Below are 21,380 nucleotides of genomic sequence, written 5' to 3' on the forward strand. Positions count from 1 at the left end.
ATCTAGGATCAGTTTAGCCTTTAAGAGCATAGTGGATGTACATTATATGGACAGGGAGGAGCTGATCCTGGATCAGCACTCCTACTCTTAGATGCTTTATGAATGTGGCTCCAGAGGGTCATCTGTATATGACTTAGGGAAATTTGAGGGATTGATGTGTTTAATTAAAGAGATGGGCCTGTGGTAAACTGTGATTGACCCACATACAGATTATCTCAGCACTCTGCCTGATCACATAGGGCCCAAATCTGAAATATTTTACAAACTGTTACCTCTTTCACTCTGCCTAATCACATATAGTACGACCCAATACTGATTTACTTTACAATCGATCACCTCAATCATCCATTGATGCCATACGTCTACTGTAACTCCAGATTGGGATCAAATTGTGTATGTAAAGAATCCACTGCCATTCATAGACGGATAAATGTTCAACGTGGTACATTATTGAAATTAGATTTTTGGAGGAGCCTATGTCTTACTTAATCAATCCAAATCAAATGTTATTGTTTGCATACACATATTTTGCAGATGTTTTTGCAGGTGTAGTGAAATGCTTGAAATCAAAGGTTCATGCAACTGGATCTTGAACAATAATTAGCTACACAGATTTCTATTTTGCCAGGTAAGTCAGTTAAGAACAAATTCTTATTTTCAATGACAGCCTAGGAACAGTGGGTTAACTGCCTTGTCCAGGGTCAGAACAACATATTTTTAACTTGTCAGCTCAGGGATTTGATCTTGCAACCTTTTGGTTACAAGTCCAATGCTGTAACCACTAGGCTACTTGCCACCCCGATAATGAAAATATACCTCAGTTTCTGCCAATAACATTTTTAATGTAGGATTAAGTATCATCGCTAACACATATATTCTGTGATTCTATTCTGTAACAGTAAAAGACAAAGCAATATGTAGGATATGAAATGTCCATGCAGGGTCTAATACTTACAGTGAGGAGAGTTCATATGAAATCTGTTCACTAAAAAGCCATAGAGGTATGTTTGGGATTGGGTGATCTGCACTGTCTGCACCTCCACTATCATCTCTCTGTGCTTCACATCCTCACCATACATGTCATGTAGCTCCACTAAGATGGGGTTTTGTCAAGATGGAATACAGCTTTTGTCCAAATTTACCTCGTAGCAGGTTAGAAGAATTTACCCAGCAGATTAGGATAAATCATTTAGCAGGTTAAGGTTAGGAAAAGTGTAGGGTTACGATTAGCAACAACAACAAAAAACTATTTGGGACAAAAGCTGTATCTTGTCTAGACATGACCCTAATATGGAAGGCAGCATAATAGAGTGAAACCTCTATACAGTCCTAAAACCATGCAGCTCTACTCTTTGAAATGCCTACTTCCATAAGCACATTTTTCCTATATTTTTTTTTTGTGATAATTATTTGAGATCCTGTCAGTCTTTAACTTACCTTGCTTATTTGTATTACTATGTTGACTTGTATACTCTACTGGTATTAAACCTACCTTTGATTTTCGATATTATATTATTATATCATACTAATCTTGCTGTTTTGGAAATTATATTATCTATATATCCTTCAGTTTTTACATTTACATAACTCACAGATTTACTTAGCTAAAGTTCAGAAAAATATTCAGGCAATATAGGACATATTTAATGTGTTTGTCACTATTTTATCTCTTATTGCTGTGGTATCAGGTGCATTAGCTAGTTCTGAAGATATTGGCTGATGTCGGTCTATGGAAACTATCTGTGGTAACTTTGTGCTGCATTCAAGAGAGGGAACCTATTGTAATGTATCATGCTGTGTAAATGATAGAGGCATTGATAGAAGTTGTTAGAAGTCAACAAGTGGAATATTGGAAACCAACCAGTGAGAATGGTGGTATATTTTCCTTGGACTTCATTGGCGGTAATAACAGTATTGTGCCAGTTCCATGTCAGTATTATGGATAGCTGCCACTTGAGTGTGCTAAAGTTTAAAATAGATCATTTTTGTGTTATCCTCCTTGGTCTATTAAATTGAGCCTCTGCCAGTATTGCACTTACATGTAAAAGCAGCAAGATTATACCTTCTGCATCACTGCTGTTCGATAACATTCCATCTCCTAAGGTTAACTTGAAACTTCTTATGGGGGAAATGGGGATCATTATTCCTCCTTAGCAATTTGCTCTTACAGAAATGAGAATTTCCCTCACCAATAGGTTAATCATAATATTGAGCAGACATATTTTCTGCAGAATAGGCCACCCCTGTGAAATGTCCTATTACACAGCTCTATTTTAATATGTTAGGAATCTTATCAAGTTATCCAGGACATTATGGAATGTTTGGGGATCTGCTATGTTTGGCTGTTCAAGCATACGCTTCTCCTCTGGGTCTACTCTGGTTGGTTTGCTTTTGCTCTGATATATATTGATATTTTATGATTTCTGTTTATTATCGTATATTGTGGAATGATTTGTGTTAAATTGTATTTGTTTTAGGAAACATTTTTGATAATGTCAGAAAAATGTGTTTGGTCTTTCAGTAAATATCTTGTTCATATGTTTGATGACAATAAAAGGAAAAAGGTAAATGTGTGTCTGTGAACTCATTGGCTGTATGTTGCCTGTAAGCATCATTGCCACAGTTTGAAGAGACTGCAACCATGAAACGAACCCACTTCCCCTGAGAGAGAAGGCAAGGAGACCAATGGTTTAGTGACACTTTTGAATTTTAGGTCATTTGAAACCTTCCATCATGGAGCACCTAATGCTATTACCTACATGGAGATAGGAGAACATACAGTGGACCATTAGAATAGCAGAACATGTATCTACAGAGAAGTAGAAAGGGACAAGCAACAATGTGTTTTAACGTTTTGAAAAAAAAAAAGATTAATATCTATACAGGAAGTAGGAAGTCAGATACAGAACAGTTTTAGTGTGACTGGCAGACAGGAGATTTACAACAAAACCCTTAATGGATGTGTGTGTGCTGTGTGTATGTGAGTACGTGTGTGCATTTGTGTTGTGAAGTGAGACACTGACCTTTCCTATGAAGGAGGGAGAATGTCTCTCAAGCTACCTCGGAACTGGGACTTCAGCACCCTCAAAGCTGAAACTGCCAAAATAGGTAAGTTACTGGTTGTTAAACTGAACATAAAGCTATTCTTAGGTGTCATTGCATTTGTGTAAGTAGGTTTGTTCTATGATCAGTTGCATTGTACAAAAGTGTGTGTAACAGGCCTCTAGGTAAAGAGACTGGACCTGTGGGTGTAACATGAGGTTGACTGTGGCAATGTTATTCTCAGACTTGGTTATAATTAGTGTGTTTAGCAGTGTTTGTGGTCCACGGCCTTTGCTTCCAGCAGGATCGTACACCTGATTACAGGTGGGGCGGTGCACCTATAACAGTGCATGAGTCCATGTGAATACAGAAGTACAGTACATAACCATATAAATTCATTCATGCTCTAACTATATGTGGAATATTGTAGTTGTCATCAACATGAGTCAGTGAAAATACTTGGATACTTGTATTTACAGTTTTAGTAGGCTATACTGGGTGCACCTCAGCATCATATAATAAGCATAATGTAATAAATTGGCAATCATTTATTGAGTAAATTATGATATTATGAAGTGGGTTAAAACAGTATCCTATAAAAAAATACAGTAACTAAATTCACTGTCTTTTTTTAATGCATATCAAGTGTCATGCTTCAGTAATAACTGACTACACACCATACCACATTCCTGAATCCTTATTTGATATTAATAAGGGACTATAACTGGACAGTTCATTAAACCAGTGGACTAATGTTGGAGGGGCCATACTCATCTTTTTCTCATTTGAATTCCGACACACTTAGATACTACAGATAATCCCAACATGTTGTCATATCTATAGAACATATGTCAAATGGAGCCATGAAGGCAACTTTGTATTAAAATGCTTCTTGTACTATTTGAAAAAGAAAACGTGTAACATTTCCATATGTGAGGGTCATAAGAGGACTGTAAAGGCAGATAAATGAAAGTAGTCTAAAAAAATGATTTTGGCTTTGGGCCGATAGATGTGGTAAAATAGTCAATGGAACGCAGGCAATGACCAGTTGGCACTCATTCAACAAATCGGATTTAACAAAATAGATATCTGTCAAATCTGTCATGATTTATGCATCGTAACAGGCCCACAATGTGGTTACTTAAGTCTGATTTGGATATATTTGGCTGTTTTCACTTTATAACATGTAGAACTTGTCCCTTTTCAGGTTTAGAAGCAGTGACTGCCTAATGCTAACCCCTGTTCGTATAAGCTGGTTAGCATAGCTAGCATACAGAAATCGGTGGTGGTCAATGCAATTGATTGGTAACGATGACATAAACATGTGCTGGTGTTGACATCCATATAAGCATTAGACACTGATTTTTACCTCAACATAGTGTGAAATACACATATAAACAGCCTAAATGTTGGCCAATTTGGCTGGGAGGCAATGAGGAGACTGGATATATCCCCCACGGACCTTTCCCCCATGCGTTTCCTTGGCAAATCCATTGTTTTGGTCGAGTTCGATTGACCTGTTTACTACATCTATGGGTTAAGTGTGGGTGGGTGAGTGAGTGAGTGAGTGAGTGAGTGAGTGAGTGAGTGAGTGAGTGAGTGAGTGAATCAGTCAATCAGTCAATCAGTCAATCAGTCTGTGAGTGAGTGAATCGGTGAGTCTGCCTGCCTGTCTGTCTGTCTGTCTGTCTGTCTGACATGAGTCTGGTTCGATCTCCACTCTGTAAGTCAAAGTAGCCTGGTCAACTCGGAGATAAGGAGGCTTGAAACTCTTGAATATTATTGTGATCATTAGAATTTGGCTACACATGATTGCAAGGTGTGTCTTCAAATGGATTATTGTTGTTTTTTCTCTCTAATGACACTGGATGTTTGAATGGAAGTGCAATAGTAACACCCTTTGCAAGTCTGTTGTGGCAATGGATGCAAATTAAAAGTGTTCAAGTGTGTAACACTTAATATGCATCCCATTAATGAATGGTTATTAGTGGTTTAAATTATTACACTGTTGATTAACTTGTTTTGTTTTATCCACTTTGTGATGTAATATTTAAAAAAAATTAAATTCACAACTGTGTGTGGGGTGGGGGGTGCGATTGGGGGTGCTGTGGGATTATTTAAGAAACTTTTGAAGAGGTAAGGTTTCAGATGTTTTCGGAGGATGGGCAAGGACTCTGCTGTCCTAGCTTTAGGGGGAAGCTGGTTACACCATTGGGGTGCTAGGACAGAGAAGACCTTGAACTGAGCTGAGCTGGTGCCGGGGTGGGAGGGCCAAGAGACCAGAGGCAGAACAGAGTGCTCAGGTTGGGGTGTCATGTTTGAGCATAGCCTGAAGGTACGGAGGGGTAGTTCCTCTTGCTGTTCCGTAGGTAAGCACCATGGTCTTGTAGTGGATACGAGCTTCGACTGGAAGCCAGTGGAGGTTGCGGAGGAGCGGGGTGACATGAGAGAACTTGGGAAGGTTGAACACTAGGCGGGCTGTAGCATTCTGGATAAGCCCAGCCAACAGCAAGTTGAAGTAGGCCAGACGGGAGATGACAAGTGCCTGAATTAGGACCTGCGGCACGTTCTGTGTGAGGCGTTATGCATTCCGCATATTTATTACATTATTGGCAATGTATTACATTATAAATGATAAAGTTATTACATTATTAGCAGATCATTTCCTGCAATTCTACATATTTTGCCAAGGGCCAAAGAGAAAAAGTGTGCAATTTTATAGCTATTCACATGCTATTGTACACATTTTTCCATGAGGCCGAAATAAAATGTTGCTGTTACACATCTTGCCATGGGGCAGAGAGGAATGTGTAGTTTTATAGCTAATCTCATGCAATTCTACACATTTTTCCATAAGGCGGAGAGAGCTAATTTCGTCAGAGCTGTGGGGGTTTCTGCTACTCCAGTGGCAGTAAGGCGTTTTTGATTTCCTCTGTGCTCTGTGGTGCTTTCAGCAGGAAGCTGATGAAATGCCAGAACAGTAGCTATGAGTAGGCTTGCAAAGGAAGGGTATATTACCAGTAACTTTGGAAGTTTACCAATATAGGATTTCATGGAATTGTCATAACATGTCAAATTAGTAAATTAACAAAATAAAATGATTTAAATATTTTTTTTAATGAATGACAAAGCTGTAAAACATGATCCTAAATATAACCCATCAACTTAGTGAACACCTTTGGTATTTCCGTTGGGTTTCAGCATGAAATATCCTTTATATTTTGAACCCGTTTATTTATTTTACTATGTCATATGTCTTTGTGGTGGCAGTTGTGAAAAAAAGTCAATAGTTGGAAGAGCTGCAGAGTTAATTGTCTATTATGTCATTTTTGATTAGATCCTTTTTTCATTAATTAGGCTATTTTCTCTTTATCCATATGGTCTATCCAATATAAATTAATGGACAATATGGACATAGATATTTTATTGTATTTCATATATTCATTAGTGTGTGTATATGTTAGTGATGCGTGGGTTGACTCATAACCTGCCATCCCCACGGTTATATCTACGGGGCGGGAAGGTTTAGGGTCATGAAATATTGTGTGATGAAGGGTGGGTGGGTGGGTGGGTGGGTGGGTGGGTGGGTGGGTGGCGGGTTGAATAAAGAGAAAATTGCATCTTAAAAATCCATAAATGTATCATTCTTGTGCAATTTATATCTATAGGCTACATTGAGGTTTTTCTTTCATTATCTTAGGCTATCTAGCATAGCTATAAGCTATAAGCCTAAGCTGTACACACGTCAAGTAGACTACACTCCAACGGGCAGAAAAAGTTCATATTGATCCACAGAGGCCATAAAAGTAATATTTGGGAACTATTTGGTGAAATGGTAAAAGAGTCTTTATGTGATGATTATGAGGCGGTACACAAATGAGACAGTCACAGCTTTCTATTTCCTTACAACTGGTCAAACTGATGTCATTTGAAAATCTTGCACAGAAATTATTTTCAGATTTTTTAGCATTTTCTCCCTAAAGACCTTTGTTACCGATGTCAACTAGTATATTGAATAATTTATTCTACCGATTTATGATGTTATTCTGGTGAGCAGGTGTTTATTCAGGCTAATAGGGAAACATACTGTATGACAGAAGAGAAGCTGCATGTATCTAATTATAGACAAGTTGACTAACAAATAGCCTGCCAAAATGTTGGAAATGATAAGCAGAAACACATCTAAATCAGGCAACAACAAAGAATCTGGACCCCCTGTCCAAAAATGTTTCTGCCGTCTCTGACTGTGACCTACAGAACAGTTTCTATATTAGCGGGTTAGGATCAGGTGTGGGCCTCAGATTTTCACTTTATCACATATAGTGGGGCGTTTGCATATGGGTTATCAGCAATTGCAGGCGGGTGTGGTTGAACAAACAGCTGACCTGCACACTACTAGTGTGTGTGTGTGTGTGTGTGTGTGTGTGTGTGTGTGTGTGTGTGTGTGTGTGTGTGTGTGTGTGTGTGTGTGTGTGTGTGTGTGTGTGTGTGTGTGTGTGTGTGTGTGTGTGTGTGTGTGTGTGTGTGTGTGTGCGTTTGTGTGTGCGTGCGCACGTGTGTGTGTGAGAAACCATGTGAGAAGGCCTGTTGTACTTCTCTACATCACTACTGTATTTTTCCTTACACCAGTACACTATGAAAGTATGAAAGTCAATGGCATTCCATAGCTAGGCATACGAAATATATACACATCATTGAAATGTACAGTTACACAGCTGACCGGGGCAAGTGTGTTCTGTCATTTGAACTGCTAAAGTTGTTACCTTATTCAGTGCGTTACTTTTGACCAGGGCCCATAGGCATAGGGTTTTCATTTGACCTTTATTTAACTAGGGTTCAACATTCACTTTTTCTTCAGGACGTCATTGAGATCATTTGGAACTTCATAATCCTGTGAGTGCTGCACAGTTCAATCAAGTCTCACTCATTTAACATTATTCAACTTGACGTAAAACAGCTGGGCTTGATGGAGAATTTGAACATTTATTTCTGGTTCAATGGGTCTATTGGGTCTAGGAGGTCCTCTGTCTAGTTGACAAGTTCCTCAAAGGTCTGTGTCCATCGTTCCAGAGGGTGTTGTGTCTCATACATCCCTGTGTGAGAGCCAAGGTTCATCCAGAGCCTTTTGACCAAAGGGTCTGACTTCTAGGTAGGGGCCTTCGAAGTGTTTCTCCAATCCAGTGATGATGCAGTAGCTCTCGATTGCAATCAGTCTAATCTCTCCGGCAACCTATGGTGCCACCGTCTGTGTCACTCCGTCCGTCGCTTTCTCTCTCCATCCTGTGCCACGTAGCCTACTTTGGCCAGAATCTCCCTGTTCGGCCTGACTTCATCGTTGTGAGAAAGAGTCTCTACGCAGCTGTTTGTTAAGCTGAATGTCTACACTTGTGTCCCCAAATGTTTTTGAACTCACTGTAGCTTGCAGGTGTGAAGTTGAGTCTTGGTGGTGCAGAGTTGACTTCGTAAAACTGGGTAGGACTTTGAAACCAGTACTGGCCCAGTTTGACGCTTTGTAGGTTCTGAAGAGTAGACAATCCCAGCAGAACAGTTTCCTGGTTTACTCACACTGGGTCATCCATGGATAGCGCTCATAATTGTTAGCTTGAAAATGCCTTTCAAAGCTCTTTCCACAATGTACCAATTAGGGCAGTGCTGGTGTTGGCCACACCCTCTGCACAACATTTAACTTCTCATAGAAAGTTAGCCTTGATAAGGGCAATGCCAACATATTAGCCAAGACATCCTCCTCGATAACACCTGCTACAGCCACCCCATTGTCAAACAAAAGCATGGGAAAACTAGGCTACTGCTCACTATTGGCTCCCAGTCAATAGTGACATGTCTAGGCCTTCCAGAAGGCCTTTTTTATTTTAAACGACACCACCCTTTCCAAGTCTAAATGTGATTGGTTTATTCCATTGTCTAATACAATTGAATGGCAGAGTCCTTCTCTCCAGCTTCTGAAAGCCTAGCCAGTGGCTGACTGAACTAGCTAGATTTTTCTCCCCAGAGGCCACCAAAGAAAATTCCTGATTGGATATTATTTTTTCTTCAGTATTAACTCTTAGCTTTTCAACACAAACGGAAGCAATGAAATCAGAAGAGCATACATTAAAAAAAAAAACATTTTAAAAGAAGAAGTTCCTCAAGATTCTCCACTGACTTTGGGTTGCACACATCCCACTGAATGTGAATCTCCAGTTCATCTGCTGATCTTTCAGCAGTTTGCTGACATTTTTGTGGGATTTTAAATATAAAATCAGTTTGCACTCGGCTCGCCTAAGCACTCTGGCAGGCAAACGTTATTGGTGTGACACGTAGCCTGCAACTTTACCTCCATTTCCATCCTTTCTTCATACGATTATTTTTCTCTCTCTCATGTTCTCCTCTGATATCAAACACAGACGACTAAGACACTCAGGATGTTGCTGAGCAATGGATGGCCTTTTAGTAAAGGGTAAAGAAACCCAAACATGGACAAGTTACTCAACCTTGTTTCATATGGTATGTATTCATTTGTGGATGTTCATCACCCATTTCGTATGATGTGTTATGAATTACAATTCATATTATTTTATATATAATATATGTTACAAATTTACAAAAGCTAACAGGCTTAACGTTAGCAACTTTTGGTTTGCCAGATGTTCAGGTTATACGCCTACCCATCCACCCTGACCAACCACCCTCCTTCAGTAACCATCTGTGCTATGTAACCATACCAAACATAACATATCATCCTCATTTGAAAATGTACTATATTACGTCTGGTCTATGAGACCAGGCTGAGTTGAGACCATACTGTATTATTGTTCCTGATTTGCTCTTTCCTCTAGTGCACTTTACTGTTGAAGGCTCAGTGTATTTGTTGTTTGCTACTTTCCATCCACTGAACAATCACAGCTATAATTTACAATAGCAGGTCAGATTGAGGCAGCTGTATCCTGCCAGGCCACCACACACAAGGAGGACAAAAATACACTTGTCAAGTTTCAGCCTGCAGCCATGCACACAGCCACACACACTGACTTCTATCTACTGCAAATGTCAGATTGATGCATAATCAAATCAATAAAAGAGGAAGACCTGACTTGACGGATGTTGAGAGCCTTGTTGACATCCTGCCTGTGTTTAGTAAAGAGTCTCTTAAGACGGTGTGTTTGTTCCCACTCTGCTGCAGCGCGGTCTAAGAGTGTGATGCCTGGAGAGGGCAGCCCTGGGTCTGGCTCGCCCGGCTCCACCACCACCTCCATGGAGAGGCCACTGAAGGCCGGCTGGCTGAGGAAACAGAGGTCCATTGTGAAGAACTGGCAGCTGCGTTACTTTGTCCTGAGAGGGAGCACACTGACCTACCATAAAGACGAAAAGGAGGGGAGTGTCCAGGTGAGAGAGGGGGCACTAGCTATCCATTAATGGCGTTTCCTGAACAGGTCATATCGTTAGGAAAAACTCAGGGACCTTTAAGCATCCAAACAACACTACTGCTGTCAATATTCAGTTAGCATGTTTCCATCTTTATTGAAGTCATTTCCTGTGTTTCCTGTAGCATATATGTGTTATTTACTAAGATGTCAGTGCCTGTCTGCCCCTCTGTCCCTAGGGGGTGATCCAACTGAGGTTCAGCAAAGTAAATGAGCTCCCACTGAACCAAGACGACCCAGGGAAATTCCTGTTTGAGATCATGCCGCGTAAGCAGAAGACTGTCTCTGGTCTCTTTCGCTCTGTCTCTCTCTCTCTCTCTTTCCCCCTTGATCTCTCTATCTCTCTTTCACCCTCTCTCTGTCCCTCTGTCTCACCATCTCTCACTCTCTCTCTCTCTCTCTCTCTCTCTCTCTCTCTCTCTCTCTCTCTCTCTCTCTCAAGACCCATCTATGTATGATGTATCCCAGTGTGTTGAAGGGTCATACCCTCTCTGTATCTCTGTGAATTCCAGGCAGCAGTGGTGATCGGGAGCGGTGCCCCTACATTCTCATGGCCAACTCCCACAGTGAGATGGATGAGTGGGTCCGCACGCTGCGCAGGGTGGTTGGAGCACCCTCTAGTGGAGGTACAGGGAGCTTGCTGAACATATTTAGAGACAGGAGATTTCCCTGACCAAGGTACTTGACCAGGAAAAACAACGTATAGCTAGGATATATTTTTCCTGGTTGGATCACATGGTCAGGAAAAATGCAGGGCTCTAGTGTAACATCTGAACTTATTTCCTTAACTTTTGGTTCGAGAACTCTTTTTGGAGTTGCCTTCGGGCCCATGACATAAACCATACCACTGTTTCTAGCCATGGGTCAGTAGGCCTACATGGTCGCAAAGCTTGAGTAGCCTGCCACCGCTACCCACCAGACCAGTGGGTCTCGAGCCTCGACCCACAACTTGAGAAACTGTGTTTTTGATTCTCCAGATTGAGAGAATGTGAATAGGCAGTTAGATATCTATCTTTATCAGCATCATAAAAGTTGATAGTATTTCAACCACAAAAAAATGTGTGACTTACTCTAACTGCTCTCTTACCCCCTCAGCGATATTTGGCAAGAGCTTGGGTGATACTGTGACCTATGAGCAGCGGTTTGGCTCCCACATGGTGCCGGTACTGGTGCAGAAGTGTGCTGAATTCATCAGAGAACATGGACTGAGTGAGGAGGGCATCTTTAGACTACCGGGACAAGACAACACCGTCAAACAGTTCAGGGACGCTTTCAACGCCGGAGAGAGACCTTCCTTCCCAAGGTGAGATGCCTCAGAGCTAGGGCCCCAACATACAAACAGATAACTATTACACCCTTTTTATACAAACTCAAATGAACCAATTATCATTGCAGATGGGGTACTGTCTCTAAAGGTTGCATAGAGACATGAGAGAGATGCAGTCAGCATGATAGTGCAGAGAAGCCTGATACACTTCTTCTGCTCTCTGTGCTCTGTTGCTTACACCACATCCTGTCCAACTTGACAGAGAAGAGGAGTGCAACGTTAGTCAACATCACAGTGAACAGTCTTATAAGAACCTTCTGCTCACGCTTAACTCTCTTGACAAAATGAATGAAAACGGGGACAAACTGTTTTGGAGCTGGATTCAACACAAAATACCAATACACTCAGCACGACTGTGTGTGTGTGTGTGTGTGTGTGTGTGTGTGTGTGTGTGTGTGTGTGTGTGTGTGTGTGTGTGTGTGTGTGTGTGTGTGTGTGTGTGTGTGTGTGTGTGTGTGTGTGTGTGTGTGTGTGTGTGTGTGTGTGTGTGTGTGTGTGTGTGTGCGGTAGTGTGTGTGGCTGCGCTTGTATAGCCTGTGTACAGGATGCACTGTTTGACTGTTTTGTGCCCTGCAGTGACACAGATGTCCACACAGTAGCGTCGTTGTTGAAGTTGTACCTAAGGGATCTGCCTGAGCCAGTGGTTCCTTGGACACAGTACCAAGACTTCCTAGACTGCAGTCCCATGCTGGACCCCAACAGTGCTGCAGTAGGAACTCATATTTACTTAAATGAAGACCTTAGGCAAATGTCATAAATAAACCCTTTGCACTACAATTTGTGATTTAGGACCGTTTCTATCAACTTGTAAAGGAATAAATACAAACTAATTCTTTAACAAATATTCTTATAAATAAACATTTTCTCTTGGCTACAATTTGTCATTTAGCTCTATTTCTGTCAAGTGTTCTAAAATGAGTATGTACTGAATCAGAGTGTTTTTGATTTCCTTTCAACGAAGACCGTAGCCAAATATTCATATAAACAATTTTTTTCGGTACAATTTGTAATTTAGCTCTATTCTGTCAAATGTGCCACAATTACTATATGTCTGCGTTTAGACAGACAGCCCAATTCCTATTTAGTTTCCCAATAATTGGTATTTTGACCAATCACACCATATCTTTTCAGGTCACATCTTTTTCAGAGCTCATCTGCTTGGGCAAAAGACCATAATGTGAAAAATATATCAGAATTGGGCTGCCTGTTTAAACACAGCCTATGTAGGCCAACTGAATCAATGTTTTGCCTTACTAACTCTCTCTTTGCTCAGGGTCGTGAAAGACTGGAGAAGCAGATCACCCTCCTTCCTAGACCCAACTATAACCTCCTCAGCTACATGTGCAGGTGAGCTTACAGTCACACAACCAAAGATCAAGGGGATCAGGGGGATAAGGGGGATCAGGGGGATCAGGGGGATAAGGGGGATCAGTGGGTAATTGATTGAACTACAATTCAAGGAACCTGTAGTTTGAAGCTCCTTGCAAAACATTTGAAAAGCAATTTGATAACTACACTGTAATATTTCATCTATAGCTTCCTCATACAGCATTTGTTGTTTGATTAGTACATATTTTTGGTGTGACTGACTTTGCTGCATAACCTCTCTTTGCAGGTTCTTATTTGAGGTGCAGCAAAACTCCAAGGTGAACAAGATGAGTGTTGAAAACCTGGCCACGGTCATTGGGATCAACCTGCTCAAGCCCCAGATCGAGGACCCCATCACTATGATGACGGGTGAGACCAGACTGTCAGGATCCTCTTTGTGCATACTGTAACAGGGTAGTATTCTATTCTACTTTTATTTATCACATACTGCTGCGGCTTGATGCCATGACCAACTGACCTTACTGACCTGCAATAAATACAAATCATGATGCACTGTTTGATTAAGGGCTTGTAAGTAAGCATTTCACGCTAAGGTTCACACCTGTTGTATTCGGCTCATGTGACAAATACAACTTTGTTTGATTTTATATCAACAAATGGTTTCTTTATCCTCACTATATGTTTACCTTTCAGAAGTGTTTGTGTGTTAACAGACGGTATACTTGTCTGTCTCCTCCAGGGACTCCTCAGATCCAGAAGTTGATGACAGTGATGGTCAGACAGCATGAGGCTCTGTTTCCTCCGTCTAAAGACGTGGCTCCTTCACCCCCCAGCAAGAAGAGTGAGAGCAAGAAGAACAGTGCTCCACGCAGCTTTGTGGGCTGGGAGTCTGCTGAGGTAACAACATAACATTTTCAAACATAGCCCATATGGACCTAATTGAAAGTAGTGCACTATAAAGGGAATAGGGCACAATTTAGGATGTAACCTTAAAGAAGCTCTCCTATTGTTTCATACTGTGAATGTGGTAATGTGAGTAATATAGTATGATACATTATACCAGTAAGCATTGCATAAAGCTAAACAATATAAATATATTCTCTAGTTTTGTCTATACTATATTCCACATCCTCTATGTCCCTGCAGTGTGAGGGCTTTCAGTCAGAGTCTCCAGAGGAGGAGGAGGAAGACACAGACAACCTGGGGGCCGAGCCAGTTACCATCTCCATCCCCCAGCAGCCCCACTACCCTTTCTCATCCTCAGACCTGGACCCCTTGTCTGGAAGCCCCCGCAAACGCACCCAGACCCTGCCTACATTGAACTGCCCTGTCCCTGGGAGCGGGAGGGCCCGCAAGCTGGAGGCCATGAACCGCTGGAGCCGCATCCAGGAGAGCAGCGAGGAGAATGGAGAGAAGACTCTCTCAGAGGACATCTTTAAGATCCTGGACCTGCAGAAGATGTCTCTGTTCGGAGGTGCCCAAAAGGACTGGGAGGACAGAGGGACAGCCAGGAGAGGAAGTGACATCACAGTCACCTCTTCCAAACCCAGCAATGACCCCCAGCAAAAGTCTCAGTCCACGACCCCTGAGAAGAAGACAGAGGCCAGTACAACTGTGGTTCCATCTTCAGCCCTCCAACCAGACAGCAAGGCTGACCAGCAAGAGGACAGCCAGGGAAACTCAGAGCACCTCAGTACTAGGTCTGTATAATGGGGGTAAGAATACTGTCTGCATCCTAAATGGCACCCTATGCCTTACATGATGTACTGTAGGGAATTGGGTGCTATTTGAGAAGCAGACACTATCTTATTGGAAAGGACAAAATGTCAACACTCGTAAGATTATTACATAAATGCATGCACACACACACACACACGCACGCACGCACGCACACACACACACACACACACACACACACACACACACACACACACACACACACACACACACACACACACACACACACACACACACACACACACACACACACACACACACACACACACACACACACACACACACACACACACACACACACACACACACACACACTGACCAATACATACTTTACTCTGCATTCATAAATAATATCTCTCCCCTCTCATGCAGCCTGCAGCAGAGGAACAAACAGCTGAGTGCCACAGTAGCAGAACTGCAGTCAGCCCTGGACGCAGAGAAGCGCTGTGTGTCTGCTCTGGAGATCCGGCTGAGGAACGCGGAACACAGCCGAGACGAGGCCCAGAGACGTAACCAGGAGCTGGACCAAGAGATACAGCAGTTCCTCAGCAGAGAACCACAAGGGCCAACTTAGAACCATGAGGGCCAACTTAGAAGCACGAAGGGGCCAACCTAGAACCATGAAGGGGCCAACCTAAAACCACAGGTCCAACCTAGATCCAATAGCTCCCCACCAGGGAACCATGAAGCCTACCTAGAACATAGAACTGCCTATAGCCTTAAGTTATCAAAGAGATCCCACAATAAAGTATATAGATATTTAACATAGATATCTTTAAACTGTAACATAACATAGAGATCCCTCAATATAGAGATCTCCAACATAGAGAAGAAAGCCCATCACAGTGGACATCACAGCCTCATGCTGACCAGAGGCCACCTGCTGTTCTACGAGAGGTAGAGAGTCAATGTCTTGGCCAGAGCTGTAACTCTGGCTGGGACCTGGAACATGTTGCTACAGATGCAGGATCTTAATTTGACAATATTCCTGCAGTGGGAAAATAATCCTGCATTAACAGGAAATGTGAATTATTGTGTGGATTACAAATAATGGACATTTTTGTAGGGGGTGATACATTTTTTGTTAGGGCAAGTCAAGTCTGACATTTTCAAGTACACATTACAAACTTTAGAAGCCTTTTTAAACCTTGAATACACTACAAGTTTGCATTTCCTGCTGTGCATGAACTGTCCTGCAAGAACAGGGTGATCAAATTAAGATCCTATATCTGTAGGTTGTAAGTTGGTTTGTTGAGAAAACCCATGGGTAAACTCTTTAGTCAAACCAGCCATTGTGTTGACTACACTTCACATTTTATAAACACAAAATAAGGAATACTGTGACTGTATATGAATGGCCTTTGCTCGGTGTATCTGATTGTGTAGTATGCATGTGATGTGCAGTAGCCTATACAGTGCTGATAGTTGTTGACCATGCTGGCTCCGTTACATTTATATTCTCAGATGATTAGAGCATGTACATGAAATAGCAGGTTGCGCATAATGTCCAGGTTAAGAGAATGTCCAGGACAATTGGACTATAATGGTCTATATAAGTATTTCGGCCAGGATTCAATTCCCAGCACTGCGCGCTGGAAGCCAACTTTGCAGTTTTTAATTAAATTAATTTGACCTACATTCGCGGAGATCATGTTCACGGTGAACGCTGTGCATGTCGGCTCAATTGTTAAGGTTTGAATCCTGTTAATATTTTGTTTGACCAGACATTAATAAAGGAGGAACAGAATAAGTCAACTTGGCTGATCAATAATCTGCACCGTTTGTCATTATTGTGACTTACAGGGTTGAACTATAACCTTTTAAGAGGGATTGGCAATACAATAAGTGTTACTATAATAATCATGTTTCATAGAGTGAGTGCTAGAGAGAGAGATAGAAAGGATGAATGGGGGGCAAAGTGAATGTCGTCACTCACACTGACGGGGTCAGAGGAAAGATAGTGTATCAGTGTAGATAACATGTGTGTAAGGCCAGGGGAGAAATGGCTGCTGGGAAGTGTGTGCATATGTGTGTGTGCACATTTGTTTGTTCATTCGTGTGTGTGGGAGCACGTTTGTTCGTGCTTGTGTGTTTGTGAGAAAGGCCGTGATAGAGCGAAAGAGAGAGAGTGGGGCAGGGGTGTTATCAAACATTCTTCAGCAATGACAGGAGAAGGATGGGAGAAGGGACTGCATACATGGGACTGCAGGGGAGATAAGCACACTGTCAACTGTCACCCTGGAGGATGAGTAACAGGGGAAGGAAGAGCCTGTTCCTTCCCATGTTCTCCCCTCCTCACTATCAAGAGTGTATCTTTGCAGGTCATAGTCAGAAGCTCAGGAATGAGGACCCCTGAATTGTGGTTGAACTAAGCAGTGGCATCCATACAGATTTTGAAAGTGTAGTTAAATGATACGTCTAAATTTAGGATCTGCAGTTTATGGTGGCATAAATTAATCTCACATTCTAGCTTTTAGGCAAATCTGAGAAGACGAAGTGTTGTGATGAGGTATTGAGTGTTTGTAATCACAATGTTTGGAATCAGTCATCGACGGAGAGAGAAGGTAAAAAGGGCTTTATAAATACATTTCAATGATTGATTGATTGATTGATTGATTGATTGATTGATTGATTGAGAGGTATAGACAGTGGGCACTCAGTGTAGATTACTCATCTGGTCACTGGTCAGTGGGGAAGTGTTCTAACTTGAGTCATCCAGGTTGCAGTTCTAGTTTGACCTTTGACTCCATGCTGTCTCCCCAATCACAGTGGAATGCTTGGAGACCAGTCTGCCCATGCAAAGCCCTCTCTCTCCTGCACTCCACTCTGGGCTGTGGAATCTGGACTAAAGCTAAACTCAGGACCTTAGAACCACTGAACTGAGGGACGTGTGAGGGAACAGCACAGGGCACATTGGAAGTAATTGGAAGTCCTGCCTGCTGTGCATTTAATAGGCAGTGAGGCCTCTTGATCAGACATCCAGACAGAGATAACTCATTTCCAAAACTGCTGTGACTTCTGCAACATGTTAGCCTACTAAAAGAGGAAGGGTACTTACATTAAGTGTTGCAAACTTCCAAACTCAATTAGGTGGATTACGGGAAAGTTGTGTTTTGTTGTGTAGTCTACTCTGTTTCCACAACAGACGGGGAAACAACAACGCTATATATCAATTTTCTGAAATGTTGGTAAATGAGCTGTTATTGATTAAAGGAATTATGAAATAGATCGGTGTGTTTTTTCACTATCTGATCATGGCATGGGGTTGTTCAATTACAGACGTATTTGTATAAAATCTATCACTTGATGGTTTCATTTCACATAGACAAATAATCATGTTTCTTTGCAAAATGCTATACACTCATTAGTAACTATTTCCTAATATTGATTTGCACCCCGTTTTGCCCTCATAACAGCCTCAATTCGTCAGGGCATGGACTCTACAAAGTGTTGAAAGCGTTCCACAGGGATGCTGGCCCATGTTGACTCCAATGCTTCCCACAGTTGTTTCAAGTTGGCTTGATGTCCTTTGGGTGGTGGACCATTCTTGATACACATGAGAAACTATTGAGCGTGAAAACCCCAGCAGCGTTGCAGTTCTTGACACACTTAAACAAGTGCAGCTGGCACGTACTACCATACCTCCTCAAAGGAACTTGAATCTTTTGTCTTGCCCATTCACCCTCTGAACGGCACACCTACACAATCCATGTCTCAATTGTCTCAAGGCTTAAAAATCCTTCTTTAACCTGTCTCCTCCTCTTCATCTACACTGAATGAAGTGGATTTAAAAGGTGACATCAATAAGGGATCATATCTTTCACCCAGATTCACCTGGTCAGACTACAGTGCCTTCGGGGAGTATTCAGACCCCTTGAATTTTTCCACATTTTGTTATGTTACAGCCTAAAATACTTTTTTCCCTCACCAATCTACACATAATACCCCATAATGACAAGCAAAAACAGAAATAACTTATCTACATAAGTATTCAGCCCCTTTGCTATGAGACTCGAAATTGAGATCAGGTGCATCTTGTTTCCATTGATCATCCTTGAGATGTTTCTACAACTTGAGGAGTGACTTCCGTCTGGCCACTCTACCATAAAGGCCTGATTGGTGGAGTGCTGCAGAGACGGTTGTCCTTCTGGAAGGTTCTCCCATCTCCACAGAGGAACTCAAGAGCTCTGTCTGTGTGACCATCTGGTTCTTGGTCACCTCTCTGACCAAGGCCCTTCTCCCCAGATTGCTCAGTTTGGCCAGGGGGCCAGCTCTCGGAAGAGTCTTGGTGGTTCCTAACTTCTTCCATTTAAGAATGATGGAGGCCACTGTGTTCTTGGGGACCTTCATTCCTGCAGCCCTTTTTTGGTACCCTTCCTCAGATCTGTGCCTCGACATTATCCTGTCTCTGAGCTCTACTGACAATTCCTTCGACTTCATGACTTGGTTTTTGCTCTGACATGCACTGTCCGCTGTGGGACCTTATATAGACAGGTGTGCCTTTCCAAATAATGTACCATTAATTGAATTTGTCACAAGTGGACTCAAATCAAGTTGTAGAAGAATTTCAAGGATGATCAATGGAAAACGGATGCACCTGAGCTCAATTTCGAGTCTCATAACAAAGGGTGTGAATACTTAGGTAAATAAGGTATTTCTGTTTTTTATTTTTAATACATTTTCAAAAACCATTTTTTGCTTCGTCATCATGGGGTATTGTGTGTAGATTGATCAGGGGAAAAAAATAATTGAATCAATTTTGGAATAAAGCTGTAATGTAGCAAAATGTGGAAAAAGTCAAGGGGTCTGAATACTTTCCAAATGCACTGTATGTCATGGAAAGAGCAGGTGTTCTTAATGTTTTGTACACTCAGTGCATATCTGCCTCACTCAGAGAAATAAGTCACACAGTTAAATGTAACAAATAACTACATGTTTTAATAAAGAAATGTACAAATGATACATTTGTAACATCAATATTTTTATTTATTTATAATTCATACAGTAATATGAGCTCTGTATGTAAAACATTTACATTTTAGTCATTTAGCAGATGCTCTTATCCAGAGCGATTTACAGTGACTTAAGATATCTAGGTGAGACAATCACATATCACAGTCAAATATACAGGATATGAACATTCCATTATAGCTAAACAGAGGATACATATTGTTTCACAAAACAAAAACAAAAAAAACTTCATATACATCTGAAATCTATTAATAAAAAATCTGAGACCAGTAATATTTTACACACATGAAGGTACCAATTAGTCATAATTTCTGATTGAAAAACATAAATGTAAAAAATTAGCATTTTGTTAATAAACTCAACATATTCCTCTCTCATTTTACTTTTTTCTCAAAATAAAACAAATGTTTTTTTAGGATTCCATTTTTAAGTATTACAACTAATTTATGAAATAATACAACTTCTGTCATAAAATGAAAATGAAATGCAGGATTATGCGTTGTGCTGTTCTCATCAACTGATTTTAATCTGTTGGTTTTATGCAGATGTACTGATGTCCATTACATCTCACACCTCATTAAAATGACATTCAATTGGGAAGGTTGCGACATATCCTGTCGCATTCATAAACATCAACAAACCCTTTACGGATTTGTAAACAAGAACTGGTCAATGGAGCAAAGTCCTGTGTCTGCAGATCCACAATTTACAAAACAAATAAACACATAAACAATATCATCCCTGCTGACCCCCAAAAATATTGCTTTCACAAGGAAGGGGCTAATGTTTACAAAATCGTCGTTAAGGAAGTAGTGAGATAACACACACGCACACACAAAATGCTTACCATATCATAGATAAGGGACAGAAAGAAAGCGAGAGAGAGAGAGAGAGAGAGAGAGAGAGAGAGAGAGAGAGAGAGAGAGAGAGAGAGAGAGGGGGGGGGAACAGAGGGATATACTGGGAGAAAAAACTAAAGAGATGCCTCTTTGGTAAACAACATCAAAAGGTGTGCATGAGAATAAAGGGTGTGAGATCTAGAATAAAAGTAGTTTTTCTGGGTTCCGAGCCACAGAGAGAAACACACAGAGAGAGGAACACACAGAGAGCGTGACAGAACACAGACCTCCACACGGATCAGCTCCAAGGTTCAACAGCACATTTTAAGTCACCAGAGACCCGACAACCACCCGGATCAGCAAGAGAAAAACACGGTTGCTGTTTCTCACCCTTCATCAAGCTGAATGTGGACCATTGGATTAACACGTGTGATAGATCTAATTCTGTTCAATTGCAAACAACCTTGGATCGTCCCTGTGGACACAACAACAGTACCACTCCTCTCCATGGCGGAAACTGGGCTCCCCAGGTTGGAAGCTACCTTTATCACCCGGATCCTCTTCCCCCTGCTCTTCTTGCTGCTCCTGATGTGGCCCCTGTCTGGGCAAGGCAGCCCCATATCCCTTGCCCCAGAGAGGCATCACCCTGCTCCCGGGCTGAGGGACAGCCACAGGGGAGTCATAGACCCATCTCTGTTGGAGCAGGACAATGAT

The 21,380-nt window shown here is 41.6% G+C and overlaps 1 protein-coding gene and 1 long non-coding RNA gene across 3 annotated transcripts in view; one reads left to right on the top strand and one right to left on the bottom strand.

Annotated features, from left to right (window-relative positions):
• LOC124036488 overlaps positions 1-8,733 on the bottom strand; it is a 22,211-nt gene extending 13,478 nt beyond the window's left edge. Inside the window, exons 1-2 of the long non-coding RNA XR_006838913.1 lie at positions 7,806-8,733; positions 3,024-3,096 (exon numbers count right to left, since the gene is read on the bottom strand). This is a non-coding gene — a long non-coding RNA (uncharacterized LOC124036488). The remainder of the gene's footprint in view (positions 1-3,023; positions 3,097-7,805) is intronic.
• On the top strand, positions 2,678-16,611 carry LOC124036485 (rho GTPase-activating protein 25-like). Of its 2 annotated transcripts, XM_046351140.1 has the most exons (12): positions 2,678-3,108; positions 9,447-9,546; positions 10,223-10,425; positions 10,643-10,730; positions 10,976-11,089; positions 11,559-11,766; positions 12,367-12,499; positions 13,064-13,137; positions 13,406-13,527; positions 13,859-14,016; positions 14,266-14,819; positions 15,229-16,611. In XM_046351140.1, the coding sequence occupies exons 2-12, from the start codon at positions 9,516-9,518 to the stop codon at positions 15,428-15,430; spliced, it is 1,887 nt and encodes a 628-aa protein (XP_046207096.1). In that variant the 5' UTR covers positions 2,678-3,108; positions 9,447-9,515; the 3' UTR covers positions 15,431-16,611. The 2 variants fall into 2 exon arrangements, with proteins under 2 accessions (XP_046207096.1, XP_046207095.1); XM_046351139.1 differs by lacking the exon at positions 9,447-9,546.
• Positions 16,612-21,380: the final 4,769 nt, after the last annotated feature.

This window comes from Oncorhynchus gorbuscha, linkage group LG05 (assembly GCF_021184085.1).
Source record: "Oncorhynchus gorbuscha isolate QuinsamMale2020 ecotype Even-year linkage group LG05, OgorEven_v1.0, whole genome shotgun sequence".
Lineage (NCBI taxonomy): Eukaryota > Metazoa > Chordata > Actinopteri > Salmoniformes > Salmonidae > Oncorhynchus > Oncorhynchus gorbuscha.